The sequence below is a fragment of the Nicotiana tomentosiformis genome, chromosome 4 (genome assembly GCF_000390325.3).
Source record: "Nicotiana tomentosiformis chromosome 4, ASM39032v3, whole genome shotgun sequence".
In the NCBI taxonomy this organism is placed as follows: Eukaryota; Viridiplantae; Streptophyta; class Magnoliopsida; order Solanales; family Solanaceae; genus Nicotiana; species Nicotiana tomentosiformis.
The window spans coordinates 92,357,060-92,380,255 of record NC_090815.1 but is presented as its reverse complement, the minus strand read 5'-3'; the positions used below and the strand labels follow the sequence as shown (position 1 = coordinate 92,380,255).

Here is a 23,196-nt window from a genome sequence, read left to right as displayed (position 1 = left end):
TGCCTTAGTCTCAAGAGTTCAGAGTGCGTAAAGTTTGAAACAGTGCTATGAGGGCATATTTATAGGTTGACCAAATTAGGTCAAAAAATGAAGCTGAGTGCGGCCGCACATTTTTAAGTGTGGTCTGCACTCTTTACCTGAACCCTTGTGAAGATCTGCGGTCCGCACAAAATTGAGTGCGGCCATAGATATTTGTGTGGTCCACACAATTTCGTGTGCGGTCGCAGAATGGCCATTTCTCTGCAATTCCAAACCTCATAGAGTTGCATTTTTGGGTCTCCAGTTGTGCGGCCGTAGACTCCTTTCTGCTGTGGCATTCAAGATTGTGCGGTCCGCACAATAAATGTGCGGTCTGCACTTTTTCAACACTTAGCCATTTTTTCGAGCACATTTCCTGCAAAGCACACTCATTCCTGCAATTCACTTCAAAACCAGTTAGCACAAAACAGAACCTATCTAAAAAGAAGAAAAAAAGAAATAAAAAGAAACATGGGTTGCCTCTCAAGAAGCGCCTTATTTAACGTCATGGCACGGCGCAGATTACCATCAATCACTTGAAATGAATTAATGCCACGCCAGGGCCATCATCAACTTTTCCAAGATAATGCTTCACTCGGTGACCATTGACTCTGAGCACTTCATCATTTTTATTTTTCAAGTCTAATGCACCAAAGGGTGTCACCTTCACAACCTCAAACGGACCACTCCACTTAGACTTCAACTTTCATGGAAACTTCCGTAACCGAGAATTGAACAATAACACAAGATCACCATCTTTGAACTCTTTGTTCCGAATGTACTTGTCATGGAGGTACTTCATCTTCTCCTTGTATAAGGAAGAACTTGTATATGCAAGGTACCAGAATTTATCAAGCTTATTCAATTGTGCCACCCTCAGGTTAGCTGCAACATCCCACTCAAGATTAAGATTCTTCGATGCCCACATAGCCTTGTGCTCAAGTTTCACCGGAAGGTAACAAGCTTTCCCGAACACCAACCGGTATGGAGACATCCCAATCAGTGTTTTGTAAGCCGTCCTATAAGCCCATAGAGCATCATCAAGTTTCTTCGACCAATCCGTCCGGTTGGCATTCACGGTCTTTGACAAAATACTCTTGATCTTCCGGTTGGAAACTTCTACTTGTCCACTTGCTTGAGGATGATAGGGGGTCGAGACTTTATGAGTGACACCATACTTGGTGAGTAAGGTATCAAAAACTTTGTTACAAATGTGCACTCCCCCATCACTTATAATGGCCCTTGGAGTGCCAAATCTTGTAAAGATATTCTTTTTCAAAAATGCCACTACACTTCGAGCTTCATTGTTGGGAAGAGCAACGGCCTAAACCCACTTTGACACATAGTCCACAACTACCAAAATGTATGTGTTCCCACAGGAGCTTATGAACGGTCCCATGAAATCAATCCCCTACAAATCAAAAATGACAATTTCCAAGATGGTGGTGAGGGGAATCTCATTTTTCTTAGAAATCTCACCAGCCCTTTGACATTCATCACAACGCTTGACTAGATCACTAGCATCCTTGTAGAGGGTAGGCAAATAGAATCCACAACTCAACACTTTTGCCGCCGTTCTCACTCCACCATGGTGACCACCATATGGTGAAGAGTGGCAAGCCTCAAGAATTTCTACTTGTTCTTCCTCCGGCATACATCATCGAATCACACCATCGGTACAAATCCGGAAGAGATACGGTCCATCCCAATAATAGTTAAGACAATCCCATTTGAGCTTCTTCCTTTGGTTTGAAGAGAACTCATTTGGTACAATACCACTCACACGATAATTTGCTAAGTCAGCGAACCATGGCATCTCGGTCATTGAAATGGCTAGAAGTTGCTTGTCGGGGAAGGATTCATTAATCTCAAGGCCATCATATGTCCTCCCCTCCTCCTCCAATCGAGACAAGTGGTCCGCCACTTAGTTTTCACTGCCTTTGCAGTCTTGAATTTCGAGATCGAACTCTTGCAATAAAAGTACCCACCGCATTAACCTCTCCTTTGAATCCTTTTTGCTTATTAGGTACCGAAGCGCCGCATGATCGGTGTAGACAATCACCTTTTACCCATCAAGTACGGGCGAAACTTCTCCATAGCAAAGACAATATCAAGGAGCTCTTTTTCGGTCACTGTGTAATTGACTTGGGCATCATTCATGGTCTTACTAGCATAGTAGACCGGATGGAAGATTTTGTTGATACGTTGCCCTAAAACTGCTCCGACCGCCACATCACTTGCATCACATATGAGCTCAAAAGGCAAGCTCCAATCTGGTGCGGTGATAATAAGTGTAATAGTCAATTTGAACTTGAGCAATTCGAATGCCTTCATGCAATCCTCGTTGAAATGGAATTTGGCATCCTTCTCCAAAAGCTTACACAAGGGGTTCACCACTTTAGAAAAATCCTTGATGAAACGGCGATAGAACCCCACATGACCCAAGTAGTTCCTCACTCCCTTCACGGATGTAGGGGTGGGAGTTCAGAAATCACCTCTATTTTAGCCTTGTCGACCTCAATACCATTCTTTGAAATTTTGTGGCCAAGGACAATGCCTTCCTCGACCATGAAGTGACACTTCTCCCAATTGAGCACCAAGTTTGTCTCATCACATCTTTCCAAGACCTTATCCAATTTTGTCAAGCAATCATTAAAGGAATTCCCAACCATAGAAAAATCATTCATGAAGACCTCAAGAAAATCCTCCACCATGTCGGTGAAGATAGCCATCATACACCGTTGAAAAGTCACCGGTGCGTTGCACAACCCAAATGGCATCCGCGAGAATGCGAAAGTACCATAGGGACATGTGAAAGTAGTTTTCTCTTGGTCCACCAGAGCAATAAGAATTTGATTGTAGCCGGAATATCCATCAAGGAAACAATAGAAAGCACGGTCGACAACCTATCAAGCATCTGATCAAGAAAGGAAAGTGGTAAATGATCTTTCCTTGTGACTTTGTTGAGCTTGCGATAGTCCATAAACACTCTCCACCCGGTCACCGTTCTTGTAGGAATCAACTCGTTCTTTTCATTGGTGACCACAGTCATGCCCCCTTTATTTGGGACACATTGTACCGGAGAGGTCCATGAGCTATCGAAAATGGGGTAAACAACCCCGGCATCCAACCACTTTATGATCTCCTTATTCACCACCTCTTGCATTATTTCATTTAGTCTTATTTGATGTTCAATGAAAGGTTTGGCATCCTCCTCCAAAATAATCTTGTGCATGCAAAAGACGGGGCTTATACCCCGAATATCCGCCAATGTCCATCCGATAGGTTTTTTACTCTTTTGTAGCACCGCCAAAGTAGAGTCTACCTGTACGTTAGTTAAACAAGAGGAAAGAATAACCGGTAAAGTAGAACACAGGCCAAGGAATTCATACCTGAGATGTGGAGTCAATGGATTTAACTCCAAAGTGGGAGGCTCCTCGATTGAGGGCTTTGTTGGAGGAGTCTTCCGGTTTTCAAGATCTAAGGAAAATTTGCGGGGTTCATAAGTGTACGACCCCATTCCTTGCAAAGCATTCACATATTCCACATAGCCATCCTTCTCATCATCATCATGATTAAGCAATACAGGCTCCAAAGTATCACCAACATTCATCATGGCACTAGCATCATCAACAATCACCTCGGTCACCAAGTCCACAAACGAACAAAATTCATTGCTATTCGGTTGCCTCATAGATTTGCACACATGGAAAAACACCTTTCATCACCCACCCGGAAGGTGAGCTCGCCGACTTCCATATCAACAAGTGCCTTCCCCATAGTAAGGAAAGGTCTACCCAAAATAATAGGCACCTCATAGTCCACTTCACAATCAAGAATCACAAAGTCTGCCGGGAGGATGAACTTATCAACTCGAACCAACACATCATCAATAATAACCAATGGTCTATTCATAGTACAATCTGCCATTTGTAGCCTCACAGAAGTGGGTCTTGGTTGCCCAATCCCCAACGTTTTGAAAACCGAGTAGGACATCAATGTTACGCCCCATGTTTTTGTACGTGGAAGTACGCCATAAGTAAATTGATATAAGCTCAGATATTTACATTCCGCATTTTTGTATATTAAAGTTTCGTCGTAAGCTAATCGACGTAAGTTCGGGAATGAGATTATTTTGAGATTATAAGCATTATGCTATTTCAAACAAGTAATAAATAAATTTGTGAAGGTGAGAGGGTAAGCGAATCGAAGAAAATGAGTTTCGTCGAAGTTTGACAATTTGAGATAAAATACGGTCCGAGCTATAATACCCGGTATTTATGGACTAGTGCCATACAAGGTACCACATGACCATGATAGTAAGGTGTATAAGGTGTGATAAAAATAAGTAGTATTTTAAGTAATTTGGGATAATTCTTAATTATGTGAATAATTAGATAATTATTAATTTTAATGGGAGATTAATACTTAATTAAGATGACTGGTGGTTAATTATTGGGAATGGATAACAATCAACGTGGCAGCCTTGCATTAAGGAATGGTGACTCTTAATGTCACATACAAGGTGGCAAATTTGGAGAGTGGTAACGTTAGCAAGGGTCATATGACAACTTCATGACCCTTTAGACTTCTTATTAGTTTGAAGATTTGTTAGTAATTTGTTCTCTTGCTTTCTATGCTTGTAAAGATAAGAGATGGTCATATATCATTTAAGAAGGAAATACTTAGGTTTGCTGGAACGGATGGAATTCTCAAGGGAATTCTTATAAACCCCTACAAGTGCAACGTGAATGTTTGTGTGTTACAAATGTAAGTCACAAGCGTAAGCCACATAAGCAAGAAAAGATCTTCAACAATTCAAAACAACGCGAGATTTTGCAATTATAAGGGAGTACGGTGCAATCTTTCTCAAGAATATCATACGACTTTTTCCTACTCTGATCTTATCGTCACGTGTTTTGTCACAATTAACGTGTGTTAGAGGGATTGTCAAGAGAATCGACTCAGGTATGTTAAGTCTAAGCCCTTCCTTCATTTTGGCATGATCTCGTAATTACATGTGTTTGATAACGAGGCATAAAGAGAAGTTCATACTCCCGAATTTATATACATTATCCTAGTCTCATAAATTACAGTATTCTCCTTATCGGGACTTCATATTTAATTGAGTATTGTCTTCTTACAGTCAAGAGAGCAGAGAGCCTATATATACAATATTACAGTATTTTCATTACCATCGAGCTATAATCGATGGGCAGGCCCCTATTGGGCAACCTCTGATCAGATGGTAAGTTATATACCGAGCTTACTGTGGCTGAGCGCCTACAAGCGAGCCCAGTTGGCCAAGATACAGAGCCTAGTATGGCCGAGAGCCTATGAGCGAGCCTACTACGGCAGAGAATTTATATATACCGAGCCCTATAAGGCTGGACAACTATTTTACTTACTATAGAGAGAGAGTTAAGTCAGTATCAGCATGTGAGCATATCTTCAGATTATCTTTGACTCCCAGTTACTTTCAGTTATTATATTATCAGTTCAATTTTAGGTTTCAGTCTATTGCCTTACATACTCGGTACATTATTTGTACTGATGTCCCTTTTGCTTGGGGACGTTGTGTTTCATGCCCGCAGGTCCCGATAGACAAGTCAAGAGTCCTCCAAGTAGGCTATCAGCTCAGCGGAAGATGTTGGTGCGCTCCATTTGTTCCGGAGTTGCTTGTTTGGTCAGTATGATTTAGACGTGTATTGTTTGGTATGGCGGGGCTTTGTCCCGACCTTTATGACAATTATGTATTCTTAGAGTCTTGTGGACATATATCATGTACGTAAAAGATTGTATGGCCTTGTCGGCCTATGTTCAATGTACGAGTGGTTATTTTGGTCTTATAGGCCCGTATGTCTTATGTATAAGTTGGTATTTCATGTTGTATTCTACTTATCTCACGGCAGCCTCTCCGGCTCAGTTATCTATGATAGTATGATACGAAAAGATATGTTATGTTGATACTCGGTTGAGTAAGGTACCGGGTGCCAGTCGCGGCCCATCGGTTTGGGTCTACAAGCCGTGTCTAGTAGAGTCTTGTTTATGGGTGTGTTGTGCACCGCACTTATAAGCAGGAGGCTGCAGGGCATTTAGGACTGTCACTCTTTCTTCTTACTCTAGATCGTGTGGTAGAGCTCAGTTGTAATTACTCAATTTCCTAAACTATATCTTATTCATAATACCACGATGCCTACATCCAGAAAGACGGTTGGTAAGAGATATAGCTGTAGAAGAGTTGAGTCAGAGGAACTCGATTTTTGCATCATGCTTATGATGGATAAATATGAGGTATTTGGCAGATCATGTGTATACTAAGATGTGTAAGCTTCTTGATAAGGATCCATAAGGCAAGAATGCCTATCCACTCTTATGGTAAAAATCAATGAAAGAATCAGAAGGTACAAGTTTCAACAAGTAAAAGAAGCAAGGTGAAGAAGGGTACGAGGTACCCAGCTAATGAAGATTATCAGTATTTACAATTCAGGCTGAGGAATATAAGCCTTTTGAGTTACCTTCAACAATAACAGAGGTATGTACAATTGGCCATACCGATCTCAGTTATGCCCTATGGGAGCTAACAAAAGTAGTATAGGAGAGGACGGGATATCAGGATCCGGCTGAAGTTAGAGTAACCCAAAATGGTGAATGGATTATTGCGTTAGTTGACATTTCCGAAGGATAGTGCAAATATGCTAATAGATCTCCTTGTGAGACACCCAGATGGTGCACTCTAAAATAGTACAGCTAGATATGAGTACTACAAAGATGGGTACTGGAAGCCTGGAAGGGATAAATATTATCTTAGTATGGCTCTCGTCCCTAGTAGAGCGAGAATGTAAGGAAACCCGAAGAGCCAATGAATGAAGCAAGGGGAGCTAAAAGTAAAAAAAAATGTCTTGTTGGAATTTTCAGAATAAACTGATAGACATAAATGTTAGTAGGGAAATAAAAAGAAATTTAATGAAGCATTATGAGTAAGATGTGATACTGACAACTGTAGATCAAAAATATAACAGTATTACAGAGTCTATAGTCAAGTGAAGGAAACGACGAGAGGTGGCGGGCCTTGAGACAACAAAAGAGTATAGGCCATAAAGTCATATCCTTATTTCGAGAAATAAGTCCGTGACTCCAACATGACTACCGAAAGGAAAAGTTAGACCCCCAGAATAATAGAAATCAGTATGGGCTGGTGAACAAGATAAACTAAACATGAATTAGGGACTGAGTGATTTGATAATGGTCGACATCATGAGAATTTCAGATTTTGTTCCGGCGATAATAGAATGGACAACAGATGAAGATTCATGAGAAATTTAGAGAATGGTCATTCAGGGAGACACTTACCTAAAGCAAGCAATATGAGCAAAGTTAAGCTTAAGGGACTGTATGTGCCAGTTATACTAAGCATCACCCTCGCGAGTGAGGAAATTTATTATCTTTGGTACAGAAGGATTATCGCGAAGCAAGTAAGGGTCATCAATGATGCGAAAAGACGCCAAAGTTGAAGAGGTAAAACATCTATAGGTAGATCGCTGTAGCTCTAAATCTTAGTTCTCCCCTAAAGGGGGGAATATGGAGTGATGTGGCATTAAGTCAGAATTAAGTGGTTCTAGTAACTATGGAATGGTAAAGGAAGAATGTGATAAAAATGAGAAAGGGATGAGATTGCACTCATTCAAATCCTACAGATATGCTATGATTCCAGAACATTATGCAAGCACGACGTCAAGGAGAGAAAGTAAGGGTTCCTACCCGAGATGTTATTGATAGATAAGGAACCAGTGCGAGATGTAAGTTGAGACAAAAGAAATAACCCGAGAAAGATTACGCGAAATATTGATATGAGAATGGGCCAACGAGTAGTTAGTAGTTGATTCAGGAAGAGCCTAGTTATGGCTAAACAAAAGGACACAGACAAATCAACAGATTGTGCAAGATGAACATAGTGAACCCCAACATGGGGAATTCAGTCTCGCAGATATGACATCGTGATCCTTGAGATATATTCAGATAGGAGTTGGGGTAGTTAAAGGTAAATAAAAGAGAATGCCACTGGGAAGACAGTCAAAATATTAGTTCAGAAGCAACCCTACAAGCACAGGGGGGTAGAAATAAGTAACTACGGATAATTATAGGCGGGGAAGAACATCAAAAATTCCATCAAGTATACAATGTAATAAGCTTGTAACTTTACAAGAGCCCGAAGGTATCCCTAAATACTACAACGAAAGACTAGCTGAGGAAATAAGGAAGAAGGCTCCAACCTAAGCACAATGACCAAAAGAGGAAATGGTCTTGTAACAACAGTCTCACAACAAAATTGTATGCACTCCATAAGGAAGTGGCACCTAGCGTGGCTAATGAGCGGGAAATGAAACCAAAAGTAATATTCGAGACCATGCGAGTTGCACAAAAAATTCTGGCATGCGTAGGAACTAAGATAAGCTAAGTATACACGCAACAGAGGGGCAGAAAGACCAGGAAAAGTAATAGCTTACGTTTAAAGAAAGCTCAGAAAGAACAAAAGGATTATACACTTAAGACTTCGGAGTGATATCCATGCAGCATGTATGTTGACAATCATACATCTGTAGAAGACTATGGTATAAGTTAAAAGAAAGAATTGAGTCCAGGTCATAGACAAGGGATTGAATTGTTAGATGATGGTATCATGTATATTCCATAGCGTCTATGAAAGGCTAAAGTAATAACTCATACCATGAGCCGTAAATCGGAAGATAGCTTAAGCCTACATAAAGGGTGATCAGAAGAAAGATGAAACTAAAGAGTTACATCAACCAAGTAAATCAGGATTCTGATTATTGGACCCAAAAAATTATAGAAATCGTGATTGAAAACATTGCAGAATCACCCTTAATATCAGAGGTACAAGAGAGATAGTACAACAATCGTATTACATAACGGCTCTATGAGAAAGCCAGTTAGAAGGGTACCAACCTCATAAGAAGTCAGTATGAAGCTCCCACCAGATTGTATATGCGCCAGAGGTGCAAGTATTATAATAGAACTTCAAGTTGTGGATGTGAATCATACCTATATGGAAGGGAGGTCATGAAGGAAATAGAAGATGTGATGCGAGATTTTAAGGCGAGTAAGGTAAAAGTGAACAACGTACGAGATACTCAGGTGCAGAAGATTGTGAATAATCTATAACTTTAAGATGAAGGGCTAGAAGCATTGTGATTCAGTATCCAGGAATGATAGCGGCGGCGTCAGTGGCATATCTTCCAGTAGATGATTTCTAGGTATCGAGAGGTCTAGTTAAGAGAGTAAAAAAAGAATTAGAGACGATGTGATGTCTCGCTTGATGTTCTAAAATAACACAAGAAATAGGTGGTGCAAGCAAGTTGAAGGAAGGTTGCGAGAAGTATAAATAGATATGTATAGGTCACAAGCTAAGGTATGGTAAAGCAACAAGGTTTTATAAATACAGGAGTAAGGGTAATAAAGGGCGAGTGAGAAGGTGATGAGAATGGACTCAAATGAGTCTAAGACTAGTAGTATTTAGAAGAGACGGAATGCTGCCCTGGTAGTAGAATGAAGGTGTAATTGTGTTAGATGAAGGATGGCGTTTGGGCCTGCGATTGAGTAATGATTTCATGAATTGTACAAGATTAAAATACCCACGTAAGGTAAATCACATTGAGATGCTATGAAATACGATTATGGAAGTATAGTATCGTATCGCCCCCAGGTGGGTCAAGAAAATCACTTCAAATGTTTCCCGATGAGACATAAACCCTAGTAATTACGTAAGAGGTTTCAAGTTATCAGTGGTAGATTGTAGATCAATATTTAGGTGAATCAACAATGGATGGACAAAAGTCACAAAGTATGATATGAGATTAAGCCGCCATTCTTAAGATGAACAATAATGAGGAAGCATTAAAGGACATAGATTTATACTTATGGGATAAGCAACAAAAGTAACCTGGAGTTTAGTAGCAGACCTCAGTAACGATAAATCAAAGTAAGAGTTATGATATAGTATGACCTACCTAGATACAGTAAAGTCGTATGGATGGATAAACAGATCTAAGAAATGAGATACAACAATATTCGTAAGTTCAACAAAGTACCGAGCAAAAAACTTCAGTATTATAGATGCCCAGAGGGACATCTTGTCAAGCTCTGTATATGTTTACAAAGTGAGGCCTAGAGATTGGCTAAAAACTGGAGGAAAAAGCTGAATGGGAGAGTCGCATAGGCACACATACAAGGAAAAAGTGATACAGGTTGCATGACAGAAGGTAGCAATAATTACGAGATTGGAAGGATTCCGACCACAAGTCGTGGTGTGAGAAAGAGGCCTAAAGGGGGGAATGCCTTAGCCTTTGGATTTATTCACAGAACAGTTGCCTAGCTGGCAAGAAGAGTACTAAAGTATTCAGAAGACATAGGTTATGAAAATGACAAGTGCATCAGTCAATATTCGAGGACGAATGTTCCAAAGGGGGGAATGATGTTACACCCCATGTTTTCGTACGTGGAAGTACGCCATAAGTAAATTGATATAAGTTCGAAAATGAGATGTTACATTCAGCATTTTCGTATATTAAAGTTTTGTCGCAAGCTAATCGATGTAAGTTCGGGAATGAGATTATTTTGAGATTATAAGCATTATGCTATTTCAAACAAGTGATAAGTAAATTCGTGAAGGTGAGAGGGTAAGCGAATTGAAGAAAATGAGTTTGGTCGAAGTTTGATAATTTGGGATAAAATACGGTCCGAGCTATAATACCCGGTATTTATGGACTAGTGCCATACAAGGTACCGCATGACCATGATAGTAAGGTGTATAAGGTATGATAAAAATAAGTAGTATTTTAAGTAATTTGGGATAATTCTTAATTATGTGAATAATCAGATAATTATTAATTTTAGTGGGAGATTAACACTTAATTAAGATGATTGGTGGTTAATTATTGGGTATGGATAACAATAAACATGGCAGCCTTGCATTAAGGAATGGTGACTCTTAATATCACATACAAGGTGGAAAATTTGGAGAGTGGTAACGTTAGCAAGGGTCATATGACAACTTCATGACCTTTTAGACTTCTTACTAGTTTGAAGGTTTGTTAGTAATGTGTTCTCTTGCTTTCTATGCTTGTAAAGATAAGAGATGGTCATATATCATTTAAGAAGGAAATACTTAGGCTTGTTGGAACAGAAGGAATTCTCAAGGGAATTCTTATAAACCCCTACAAGTGCAACGTGAATGTTTGTGTGTTACAAACGTAAGTCACAAACGTAAGCCACATAAGCAAGACAAGATCTTCAACAATTCAAAACAATGTGAGATTTTGCAATTATAAGGGAGTACAGTGCAACCTTTCTCAAGAATATCATACGGATTTTTCCCTACTCTGATCTTGCCGTCACGTGTTTTGTCGCAATTAATGTGTGTTAGAGGGATTGTCAAGAGAATCGACTCAGGTATGTTAAGTCTAAGTCCTACCTTCATTTTGGCATGATCTCATAATTACATGTGTTTGATAACGAGGCATAAAGAGAAGTTCATACTCCCGAATTTATATACATTATCCTAGTCTCATAAATTACACTATTCTCCTTATCGGGACTTCGTATTTAATTGAGTATTGTCTTCTTCCAGTCAAGAGAGCAGAGAGCCTATATATACAGTAATACAGTATTTTCATTACCATCAAGCTATAATCGATGGGCATGCCCCTATTGGACAACCTCTGATCAGATGGTAAGTTATATACAAAGCTTACTGTGGTTGAGCGCCTACGAGCGAGCCCAGTTGGCCAAGATACAGAGCCTAGTATGGTCGAGAGCCTATGAGCGAGCCTACTACGGCGGAGAATTTATATATACCAAGCCCTATAAGGCTGGACAACTATTTTACTTACTATAGAGAGAGAGTTAATTCAGTATCAGCAGGTGAGCATATATTCAGATTATCTTTGACTCTCAGTTACTTTTAGTTATTATATTATCAGTTCAGTTTCAGGTTTAAGTTTATTGCCTTGCATACTCGGTACATTATTTGTACTAACGTCCCTTTTGCCTGGGGACGTTGTGTTTCATGCCCGCAGGTCCCGATAGACAAGTCGAGAGTCCTCCAAGTAGGCTATCAGCTCAGCGGAAGATGTTGGTGCACTCCATTTGCTCCGAAGTTGCTTGTTTGGTCAGTATGATTTAGATGTGTTCCCTAGACGGGTTCACTTCTTCTTGAGTCTCCTCCACATTTTCATCGATATCAATTCTCCCTTCGTCATTTGCTTGCACCACACTGTTTGGAATCTCATCTTCTTGAATCACTTGTTCATCATCTACAATATTTCTTTAACTTGAGGTGGTTACATCCCCACCTTTCCGCTCCTTGTAGTCACAGCCAATGCATGTCCCGTGTTTTTCCCACCCTTCGGTTTCACCACCGTGTCACTTGGTAGTGCCCCCTTAGGACGAGTGTTTAAAGCTTGCGAGATTTGCCCCAATTGAACTTCCAAATTGCGAATTCAAGTGTTATGAGAGGCTAGTTGATCATCGGAGTTGGCATTCATCTCTATCACTTGTTTAAACATGTTCTCAATTCGCCCTATCTCATTGTTGGAAGAGTTAGAACTATAGGAAGGGTAAGAAGTCGGGTTGCTTGGTTGTTAATACATCGGGGGCCTTTGAAAACCCGACCCCCGATTCCCTTGATTATTTTTCCATCCCCCTTGGTTGTTTCCTCCCCAATATCCTTGACTATTTCCACCCCAATTGCTTTGGTTGTTTTGATTGTTCCAATTACCTTGGTTGTTTTGATTGTTCCAATTCCCTTGATTACCTTGAGATCGCTATTATTGTTGATTCGGGCCTTGAGAGTTGTTTTTTTGCCATTGGAAGTTGTTCACATATTGTACTTCCTCCTCTTGTTCATTGTAAGATTCATCTTGGTCAAACCCACTATCTTCTTGCACATATTGTTCCGCATGGTTTTGTACTTGTTGACCCTTTTGACTTCGCTTGTTCACCATCATATTTACTCCTTCCATTGCATTTACTTGCTTAGGGCCTTGAACTTATTGAAGTTGAGCTTTGGCTAATTGATTCATTGTGGTGGTCAACTCGGTAATTGCTTGCCCATGATCATGTAATTCTTTATGTAGGTGAATCATATTTGGATCACCTTGAGGAACATTTGCTCTACTTTTCCATGCCGATGAAGTATCCACCGTTTCATCTAAGATCTCACAAGCTTCAGCATATGGTATTGTCATGAAATTTCCACCGGCAAGTTGGTTGACCACGCATTGATTGGTAGTATTGATCCCCCTATAGAAAGTTTGTTGAATCATAGCCTCAGTCATGTCATTATTTGGGTACTCTTTCACCATAGTTCGGTACCTCTCCCATATCTCATGCAAAGGCTCATTGGGTTCTTGTTTGAATGCTAGAAGCTCGTCTCTAAGAGTAGCCATATGCCCGAGAGAAAAGAACTTGGCAATAAATTTCTCCACCAATTCATCCCATGTATGGATGGAATGGTTTGGCAACCTTTCTAACCAATCCAAGGCTTTCCCCCGTAGTGAAAAAGGAAATAGTCTCAACCTTAAAGCATCCTCGGAGACGTTTGTCTGTTTACTCCCCCAATAAGTGTCCATAAATTCTTTCAAGTATTTGTACGCATTTTGATTCGGAGCCCCGGTGAAGAATCTCTGTTGCTCTAGCAATGTGAGCATAACATTTGTGATTTGAAAGTTGCCCGCCCTAATGCGGGGCGGGACTATGGAACTTGCATACCCTTCATTCGATAACACCCGGTGTGGAGCCGCTCTTGGTGGAGGTAGGGGTGGAACGAGAACGTTGTCTTGAGGTGGTCGGCCTCGTCTATTTGCTTGAGGTTCAGGAGGAACCTCTTCAACTTGGTCATCTTTCACGTCCGCATCCCCTAAAGGCATGTTTCCGAGAGGATCATTGTTGCTGAGAGCCATTGTTTCACCAAAAAGATTAGTAACACGGAAGGAAAAGAAGGCAATTTACACACAAAACCAAATATATAGCTAAATCTGTTTTTATGCTCCCCGGCAATGGCACCAAAAATTGATCTCGCCCAAATCACACCTCAGTTTGTAGTTGTGAAGCGGTCGATTGCAATAATAATACTCAACTAGGAGTCGGGATCGAATCCACGGGGAGCGTAGATGGGATTAGGTATATATTTGGACTAAGCACGTAAATTGTTTAAGATGCACTTCCACAAACTGTGTTTTGATTCTACTTCTAAGTTATGCTACAGTTTGCAAAGGTAAAGCTAGAGAATAATATTTTTGGTGTTGCCTTTTTTTCAAGTATGTAAAAGATCTAGGGCTGTGACTTTCACCTAGGTGTTTGCCTAACGGGGTGTAGGCTTTAGAGCGGGTTTTGTTGGTCGGGCTGTATTATAGCAATCAACACACAATTACCCACTCAATACCTCTCGGTAATAGAGTGGTTTTGCCCAATTTGGATCTCTCAAGTCCAAATGGGTAATGCACAAAACAATTGATAGATGCTCAAGTCGGGTTTTACTATCTCTAGATGCAACCCTTTAATTGGGACTATCAATTTCTTGAGTTCACCCTAATTTTTTGTTCGCCAAGTTTTCCTAGACTCGGTTTCTCTTTCTCAAGTAGAGACTAAGTCAAATAGGCTTGAATCAATATTTGCAACCACTAATTATACAATTATAACAAGAACTAGGCTAAATATTACACACACAACCATAAACAAGCCCTAAATCAAACACCCATTAGGTACCCACACTAGGATTGGGTCACAACCCTAGCTAGAAATTTAGCTACTCATAGATGAAAATGAAGAAATTAAAGAAGAACAGAAGATTAAACTCATATTCAATGATAAAGAGATAAAAATCCAATGTAAAATAGACAAACTATCATAAAATTTCCTATAGCAGTAAATAAAAATGGCTCCCAACTTTCAGATGTTCCAACTTAACCTAATTTTGTCAAAAAAGACTATTTATACACAGCTGAAATTTTCGGACAAAATTGCTCTTTCTGAGGTTCTGCGGCCGCACAATTCTGTGTGCGGTCCGCACTTTGATGCAGACCTTGACAGGAGGGACTTCTGCGTCCGCACAATTCTGAATTGCATCCTCACTTCTTCAGGTTCTGTGGACCGCACATTTTCGAGTGCGGACGCACTCTAGAGTTCTGCGGTAGCACAATAATAGTGCGGTCCGCACTTCTTAATAGACTTAAAGTTGGGACTCTCTGATCTTCCTCTTCTACGGCCGCACAATTATTGTGTGGTCCGCACTTTTCAAAGAAGCTCTGAAAGAAATCTCTTCATGATCTGCGAGGGCAGACAAAATTCCGCGGTTCGCACTTTACCCTTTTGCTTGGTTTTAGTCCTTGTCCAAAAACACTTTTTCTTGAGTCAAATTTCATCACTTTGGCTCATTTTCCAATACTCTTGCAAGAAAGCATATTTTATCAGTTTTGGGGAATACCTTTAAGTATTTTTGAGCTAAAACGAAAGTAAAAAGGGCACAAATAAGTTGTCAAAATTTCCACTTAGCAGCTATGTGTGCCCAATATAGATGGGTTGTATGAGTTGATTCTTCAGGAGGCTCACAGTTCGCGGTACTCCATTCATCCGGGTGCCGCTAAGATATACCAGGACTTGAGGCAGCACTATTGGCGGAGGAGATGAAGAAAGACATAGTGGAGTATGTAGCTCGGTGCCTAAATTGTCAGCTGGTGATGTATGAGCATCAACGGCAAGGTGGATTGCTTCAAAGGATAGAGATTCCTGAGTGGAAATGAGAGTGTGTCACCATGGATTTCATTGTAGGGCTCCCACGGACTCAGAGGAAGTTTGATGCAGTATGGGTGATTGTGGATAGGTTGACCAAGTCGGCTCATTTTATTCCGGCAGTGACTACCTATTCTTCAGAGCAGTTGGCTTAGGTTTATATCCGTGAGATTGTCCGACTTCATGGCGTACCGGTATCAATCATCTCTGAATGGTGTACACAATTCACCTCGCATTTCTAGAGGTTGTACAGTGTGATCTAGGCACACAGGCTGAGTTAAGTACAATATTTCACCCTTAGAAAGACGGACAGTCCAAGCGCACTATTCATATATTGAAGGATATGCTACGTGCGTGTGTGATGGAGTTTGGGGGTTCTTATAAGTCGAGCATTCAGATGGCTCCGTATAAGGCCATGTATGGGAGGCGGTGTCGGCTTCCGGTGGGTTGGTTTGAGTCGGGCGAGGCTAGGATATTAGGTACAGACATGGTACAGGATGCTTTGGAAAATGTTAAATTGATTCACGATCGGCTTCGCACTGCCCAATCTATATAGAAGAGTTATGAGGATCGGAGGGTTCGCGACGTTGCATTCATGGTTGGGGAGTGGGTCTTGCTCCGGGTTTCGCCCATGAAGGGTGTTATGAGGTACGGGGAGAAGGGCAAGTTGAGCCCTAGGTTTATAGAACTTTTTGAGATTCTTGAGAGGATTAGAGAGGTGGCCTACAAGCTTGCACACCCACCTAGTCTAGTTGCAGTTCATCCAATATTCCATGTTTCTATGCTCCAGAAAGTATCACGGTGATCCGTCTCAGGTGTTAGACTTCAGCTCAGTCGGACAAGGATTTTTACTTATGTTGAGGAGCCGGTGGCCATCTTGGATTGGCAGGTCCAGAAGTTGAGATCAAAGGATATTTCTTCAGTGAAGGTCCAATGGAGGGGTCATCTGGTCAAGGAGGTGACCTGGGAGACCGAGAACAACATGTGGAGTCGTTATCCCCATATATTCACCACTTCAGGTATGTCCTTATGCACGTTCGAGGACGAACGCTTGTTTTAAGAGGGGGAGAACGTAACGATCCGATCAGTCATTTTGTGTAATTGCGCCTCGTTACCCCTTTTATATCCTCACACTTGTGTTTTTTGTGCTTTTATGACTTCCGGGGTTGATTAGTTTCGTTCCGGGAAGCTTTCGGGTTGATTTGAATCCTTGATTCTAGACTTAGAAGTCTAAATTTGAAAATGTGGACCAAACTTTAATTTTTATGAAAACGACCTCGAAACTATGTTTTTATGACATTGATACTTTCGTATCGTGATTTCGAACTTGGTCGTATGCACTGAATTAATTTTGGAAGTCCGTAGGTTGATTTGTGTTGATTTGCCAAAATTTGGCAATTTTAAGTTAAAAAGTTTGACCGTACGTTAGCTTTTAGCTATTGAGCTCGGAATTTGATTTTGGGACTTGGAATAGGTCCGTTATGGCATTTAGAACTTGTCTGCAAAATTTGGTGTCGTTTGGAGTTGGTTTGATAGGATTCAGGCGCTTAGTTGAAGTTTTAGAAGTTCTTGAAAATCTCTTTGCAAATCATGCGTTTTTGAGTTCAATTCATACTTGTAGATGTTATTCTTATGTTTTGATCATACGAGGGAGTTTGTATGATGTTTTTAGACTTGTGTGAATGTTTGATTTGGAGCCCCGAGGGCTCGGGTGAGTTTCGAACGCTTAGCGGAGTGTTGTTGGAAATCAAAGTTGCTGGTTATTCTGCACAGGCCTCAGATCTCGCATTTGCGAGGTCTGAGTTCGCATTTGCGAAGGTAGGCCAAGTCTGTTGGGTTCGCATTTTCAAACCCAGTGTTCGCATTTGCGAAGTGAACCTAGGGAGAGGTTCTTCGCATTTGCAATCAACATGGTCGCATTTGCGGAGGGTCCATTGTTCGCAATTGCAAACTATTCATCGTTATTGCGATGAAAGTATAGATGGAAGGACTTCGCATTTGCGAGTGATTCTTTACATTTGCAGGGTTCGCAATTGCGAACCCTAGGTCGCAAATGCGACATTTACGACTGGACAAATAGCTGAGGGACGAGAGTTTTGAGTTCATTCTCTCATTTTTGAACTCTAGACTCGGTAGGAGGCGATTTGGAAAGGGGATTTTCACCTACAAACCGTGGGTAAGTGATTCTAATATGTTTATAATCATACTTCATCAACATAGCTAAGATTTTAACATCAAAATCATATGAATAAAAGTAGAAATTTATGAAATTTTATCAAGTTTTTGAAAAATAAGAAATTGACTTTTGAGAGTCGATTTGGACTCGAATTTTGAAACTAATCACATATATGACTCGTGGGGTCATGGGTAGATGAAATCTACTATTGGACCCGGGTTTTGACCGGGCTAGCCCCGGGTTGACTTTTGTTGACCTTTTGGGAAAAGTGTAAAAATTTTAACTTTATCCATTGCAATTAAATTCCCTAGCATTGTTTGATGATATTGAATCGATTTTGGTTAGATTTGAGCCGTGTGGAGGCGGAATTTAAGGGAAAAGCTATTTCCGAGTGTTGAATTGGCCTAGTTGAGGTAAGTGTCTCGCCTAACTTCGTGTGGAGCAACTACCCCGTAGGATTGATATTGTTTGATTACATTGTGCGAAGTGAAATTCGTGTACACAAGGTGACGAGTGGGTACATGGGTTGTACATAGTATTTGACCAGTTTGGGCTACTTAGACTATTTCCATGCTTTAATTGAAATGCCATATTATGTTCTAAATTCTCATAGTCAAATCATCCTTAATTGTGTTATATTATCCTTAAATGCGTTAGTTGACTTGTTTAGTATTTGTTCTACATCCTACTTGCTAAATTACTCCATGCTTTAGTTGAACTAGTTGTCCCCTTTATTGTTACATGTTTTCTCTTCATTGTTAATTATCATTGTTTGAATTAATTGTTCATGTTGACCCTTTACTTATTGACTTCCATTATTTGAGATTCAATGTTGAAGATTATTTCCTTTATTGTGAGCTAGTCTTATCTAATATCGTGGTTATACATTATTTTCTCATTGTTAAGTTATTTGGTGTTGAAGTTGTGAAAGTCGTTAATACGTTGAGGCGATGTTGGTTATTGTTGAAACATCTATCTTATTGAGCATTTTCCATCCATTATTGTTGTTGGTATTCTTGTATACATTGTGGTGGAGCCATGGGCTATTGTTGTGGAAACATTGATATTGTTGTTGTTGGCAAACTGTGAAATGTGGGCACTTATGGTGCGAGTTATTATCGTAATATGATATTGATGCGCATGCGGCGGTATAAGGCTAGGGTTGATGTGCATGCGGCGGTATAAGGTGGGACTTATGTGCGTGATTGCTTGTAGGTAAACTACGTGAATCCACGCGGCGTCATAAGGTGGGCTAAAGTGCATGTAGCTATTTCGAAAAAATTATTTTTAAAACCTATTTTCAAATGTAAGGATCACATAGCGGTATTAGGAAAGATTATGATTGAAATTGAGAAATGTGGATACGAGGCGGTACCTCGGTTGTCATTCTTGATTATACGAGGCGGTACCTCAGTTTGATTTCATTATGCACGAGGCGGTACCTCGATGTGTTCTTGTTGTTTGTTTCATGTTGCAAAGTGTTGTGGAAGGAATATTTCTTGTTGCTTCATTCTTATTCATTTTAGCAGTTGTAGTCCGTACATGATCATTGTAGTACTTTAGTTGCTTATTTTTGTTATTTCTATTGTTAACTTCCGGTACTAGTTCTTGCTATTATCCTGTTCCATATCGGCTATTCTTCATTTTCCGTTACTTATTTGTATTACATTTTTATACTATCTATTTCATATCCTAGTAGGTGTTTTGACCTGACCTCATCACTACTCTGCTAAGGTTAGTCTAGCGTGAGTTGATTCTTCAGGAAGCTTGATCGAGGCCAAACCTACCACTATAGAGTAGCGAGGATGGTCGATGCAGTTTTACCCAATGAGGTCGGGATCGATTTCCACAGGGAGTTAATTTGGTTTGGAGTTGGGTATCTAACTAATCTAGATGTGCGTGTTGTTCCTAATTGCACTTCCAAACATTGTTGCGATTGATTCTATTCTAATTTTATACTATTGTATGCTAAGTGCAAGCTAAGTATAATATTTTTGGTGAAAGTTTTCAAGTGTTAAAAGGTACTAGGGAAGTGACTTCCGCCTAGGTGAGTATCTAATGGGTATCAAGAATCTAGGACAAGCTTGTTATGATTGGGGTCATGATATAACAATCACACATAAGTGCTCACTCTACATCTCTCGGTAGTTTGAGTGACTTTGCCCGATTTGGCTTTCTCAAACCCAAATGGGTATTCATACAATACAAGAGAAATTGACTCAAGTCGGGTATTACTATCTCTAAAGTTTGAAGGTAAATCTACTCTAACATTGTCCAAAAAGGGAAAAACCAGTTGTTCAGGTGCTCTGCTAAACAAAACTTAACCTAAAAATGTCAAAAAGGTCTATTTATACACAGCTGAAATTTTCGAACAAAAATGCCCCTACGAAGGATTCGTGGACGCGTAATTCTGACCGCGTCCGCGCTTGAGCTTTCGCGGCCGATTAATAATGAGTGTGGTCCACATTTCTTCAATACTGAGCTTGGATTGGGCTTAGTTTCGCGGACCGCGTAATTTTAACTGTGTCCGCGTGTGCTTCCATCGCTGCTGCGTAATTTGGACGCGGACCGCATTCTTCAGTTAAGCCCGACTTGGAGGGTCTCTGAACCTCAAGATGCGCTCTCAGCAGAATTCCCTTTGCATCCGCGTAAGATCAATTCGCGGCCGCGTAATTTGGACGCGGGCTGCGTTCTTCATTTGAACCAAAATTGTAGAGTCTCTGAACCTCAAAACACGCTCTCAGCGAAAATTCCCTAGCGGTCACGCCAAAGATTTTACGGTCGCGCTTTTCCAACGCAGTCATCGGTGATTTTAGTACTGAAAGCAGCTTCTGTAAATCTACTTTCGCGGTCCGCATAATAGTGGCCACCTCAGCGGTGATCCTTACGTGGCCGCGCTTTTCTACCACTCTCAGCGCTCCAGTCTCAGCCTTGTATTCGTGCAAGTTTGACTCCTTCATGAGTTGATTATGGCTTTTTACCTCATTTTGACCAAAACCTGCAAGCAAGCACATTAAGTTAGTTTTCGGGAATACCTTTACGCATTTTTGACCCAAAACCTAAGCAAAAGAGAGCAAATAATAGGTTAAAACCCCTAGTTATCAAAGCTCACAGTTCATGGTACTCCATTCATCCGGGTGCCGCTAAGATGTATCAGGACTTGAGGCAGCACTATTGGTGGAGGAGGATGAAGAAAGACATAGTGGAGTATGTAGCTCGGTGCCTAAATTGTAAGTACGTGAAGTATGAGTACCAGAGTCCAGGAGGTTTGCTTCAAAGACTTAAGATTCCTGAGTAGAAATGGGAGCGTGTTACCATGGACTTCGTTGTTGGACCCACAGACTCAAAAGAAATTTGACGATGTATGGGTGATTGTGGATAGGTTAACCAAGTCGGCTCATTACATTCTGGTGGTGACTACCTATTCTTCAGAGCAGCTGGCTTAGATCTATATCTGCGAGATTGTTCGAATTCATGGCATGCTGGTATCCATTATCTCTGACCAGGGCACATAGTTATATCACATTTCTGGAGGGCCGCACAGCGTGAGTTATGCACACGGGTTGAGTTGAATACAACATTTCACCCCCAGACGGACGGACAGTTCGAGCGCACTTTTCAGATATTAGAGGATATGTTTTGTGCCTGTGTTATGGACTTCGGGGGTTATTGGGATCAGTTCTTTCCACTTGTGGAGTTTTCCTACAACAAAAACTACCAATCGAGTATTCAGATGGCTCTTTATGAGGCCCTATATGGGAGGAGATGCCATTCTCCAGTTGGTTGGTTTGAGCCGGGTGAGGCTAGATTATTGAGCATAGAGTTGGTTCGAGATGCCTTGGAGAAGGTTAAGTTGATCAGGATCGGCTTCGTACATCACAGTCTAGGCAGAAGAGTTTTGCTGATCGGAAGGTTCGTAATGTAAGGACAGCAAGTTTTGCTCTGGATTTCACCCATGAAGGGTGTGATGAGATTCGGGAAGAAGGGCAAGTTGAGCCCTAGGTATATCGACCCTTTCGAGATCCTTGAGAGAGTGGGAGATGTGGCCTACAAGCTTGCATTGCCACCTAGTTTATCTGCAGTCCCTGGCTTAAGTGAAAGCCGCACCTACGATTGATTTGCCGCAGGTGCGAAGCCGCATGAGAGATTGTTGGTCCGCAGAAGCAGAATCACTGGGCTGAAAAGGGACAGATCGAGGGTTTGTTCCCATTTTTCATCTTTTGAATTAGAGACCTCGGTTTTTGGCGATTTTGGGAGACATTTTCAAAGAGTTGATCGGGGTAAATGATTTTAACTTGGATTTGACTATTATACGTGAATCCATCATTGTTTTTATCATTTAATTAGTGTTTTGAGTTGGAAAAATTAGAAAATTTTGTGAAAACTTCCTAAGCTATAATTTGAAGATTTGAAGGTCAATTTGAGGTCGGAACTGAATAATTGTAGTATGGCTGGACTCGTTATTGAATGGATGTTCGGATTTTTGTAAGTTTGGTCGGGTTCCAAGACGCGGTCCCGGGATTGACTTTTTGATTTTCTTTAAAGATTACAACTTTATTATCCAGAATAGTTTCCTATGGTTTGTATTTATGGTATAAAGTTATTTTGGCTAGATTCGAGCCGTTTAGAGTTAGATATTCGCGGAAAAGGCTTACTAGTGGATTGAGTTAGCTTGTTTGAGGTAAGTATCTTGCCTAACTTTGTGTGGGAGAATTACCCTTTAGGATTGGAGTTGTTTGTGTTATTTGTGGTACGTGAAAGCCGTGTACGCAAGGTGACGAGTGGGTACACGGGCTATATATGGTAATTGACTGATTTAGGCTATTTAGATTCTTTTCATGTTTTTAATTGAATTGTCATAGCATGTTATATTTTTCATTGTTAGTCTACCCTTGCGTGTATTAATCTACCATCACATGCCTTGTTTGACATTGTTAGCACTTGTTCCTTTTACTTGTTATTTGCTCTTATATGCTTAGTTGAGGTTATTATCTTCCTTATTGTTTGTTACTCCTTTAATTGTTGAATTGCTTACTTGAAGTTGTTGTTTTAATTTTAATGTAATAGCATGATTTATTAGTGTTGAAGTTGTAAACGACGTGATCACATTGAGACAAAGTTGTTAATTGTTAAAATACCATTTTTGTTGAGCTATTCACTTTCAATTTGCTATTATCGAGATTCTTGTACATATT

The 23,196-nt window shown here is 40.5% G+C and overlaps 1 protein-coding gene across 1 annotated transcript; it reads right to left on the bottom strand.

Annotated features, from left to right (window-relative positions):
- Positions 1-724: 724 nt before the first annotated feature.
- LOC138910142 (uncharacterized) lies at positions 725-1,672 on the bottom strand. The gene is made up of 3 exons (XM_070201366.1): positions 1,448-1,672; positions 1,197-1,342; positions 725-1,037 (listed from the first exon to the last, which is right to left on the bottom strand). Exons 1-3 carry the CDS (start codon positions 1,670-1,672, stop codon positions 725-727), a joined length of 684 nt encoding a protein of 227 aa, XP_070057467.1.
- Between the last annotated feature and the right edge of the window lie 21,524 nt (positions 1,673-23,196).

What these genes read in the sequence shown, in the direction of transcription:
- LOC138910142 (XM_070201366.1), bottom strand. Translation starts at nt 1,672, where the DNA reads ATGCCGGAGGAAGAACAAGTAGAAATTCTTGAGGCTTGCCACTCTTCA. An exon ending in TCACCACCATCTTGGAAATT is followed by an intron (nt 1,343 to 1,447) that starts GTCATTTTTGAT and finishes AAGTGGGTTTAG; the next exon opens with GCCGTTGCTCTTCCCAACAA. An exon ending in TTTGATACCTTACTCACCAA is followed by an intron (nt 1,038 to 1,196) that starts GTATGGTGTCAC and finishes ATGGGCTTATAG; the next exon opens with GACGGCTTACAAAACACTGA.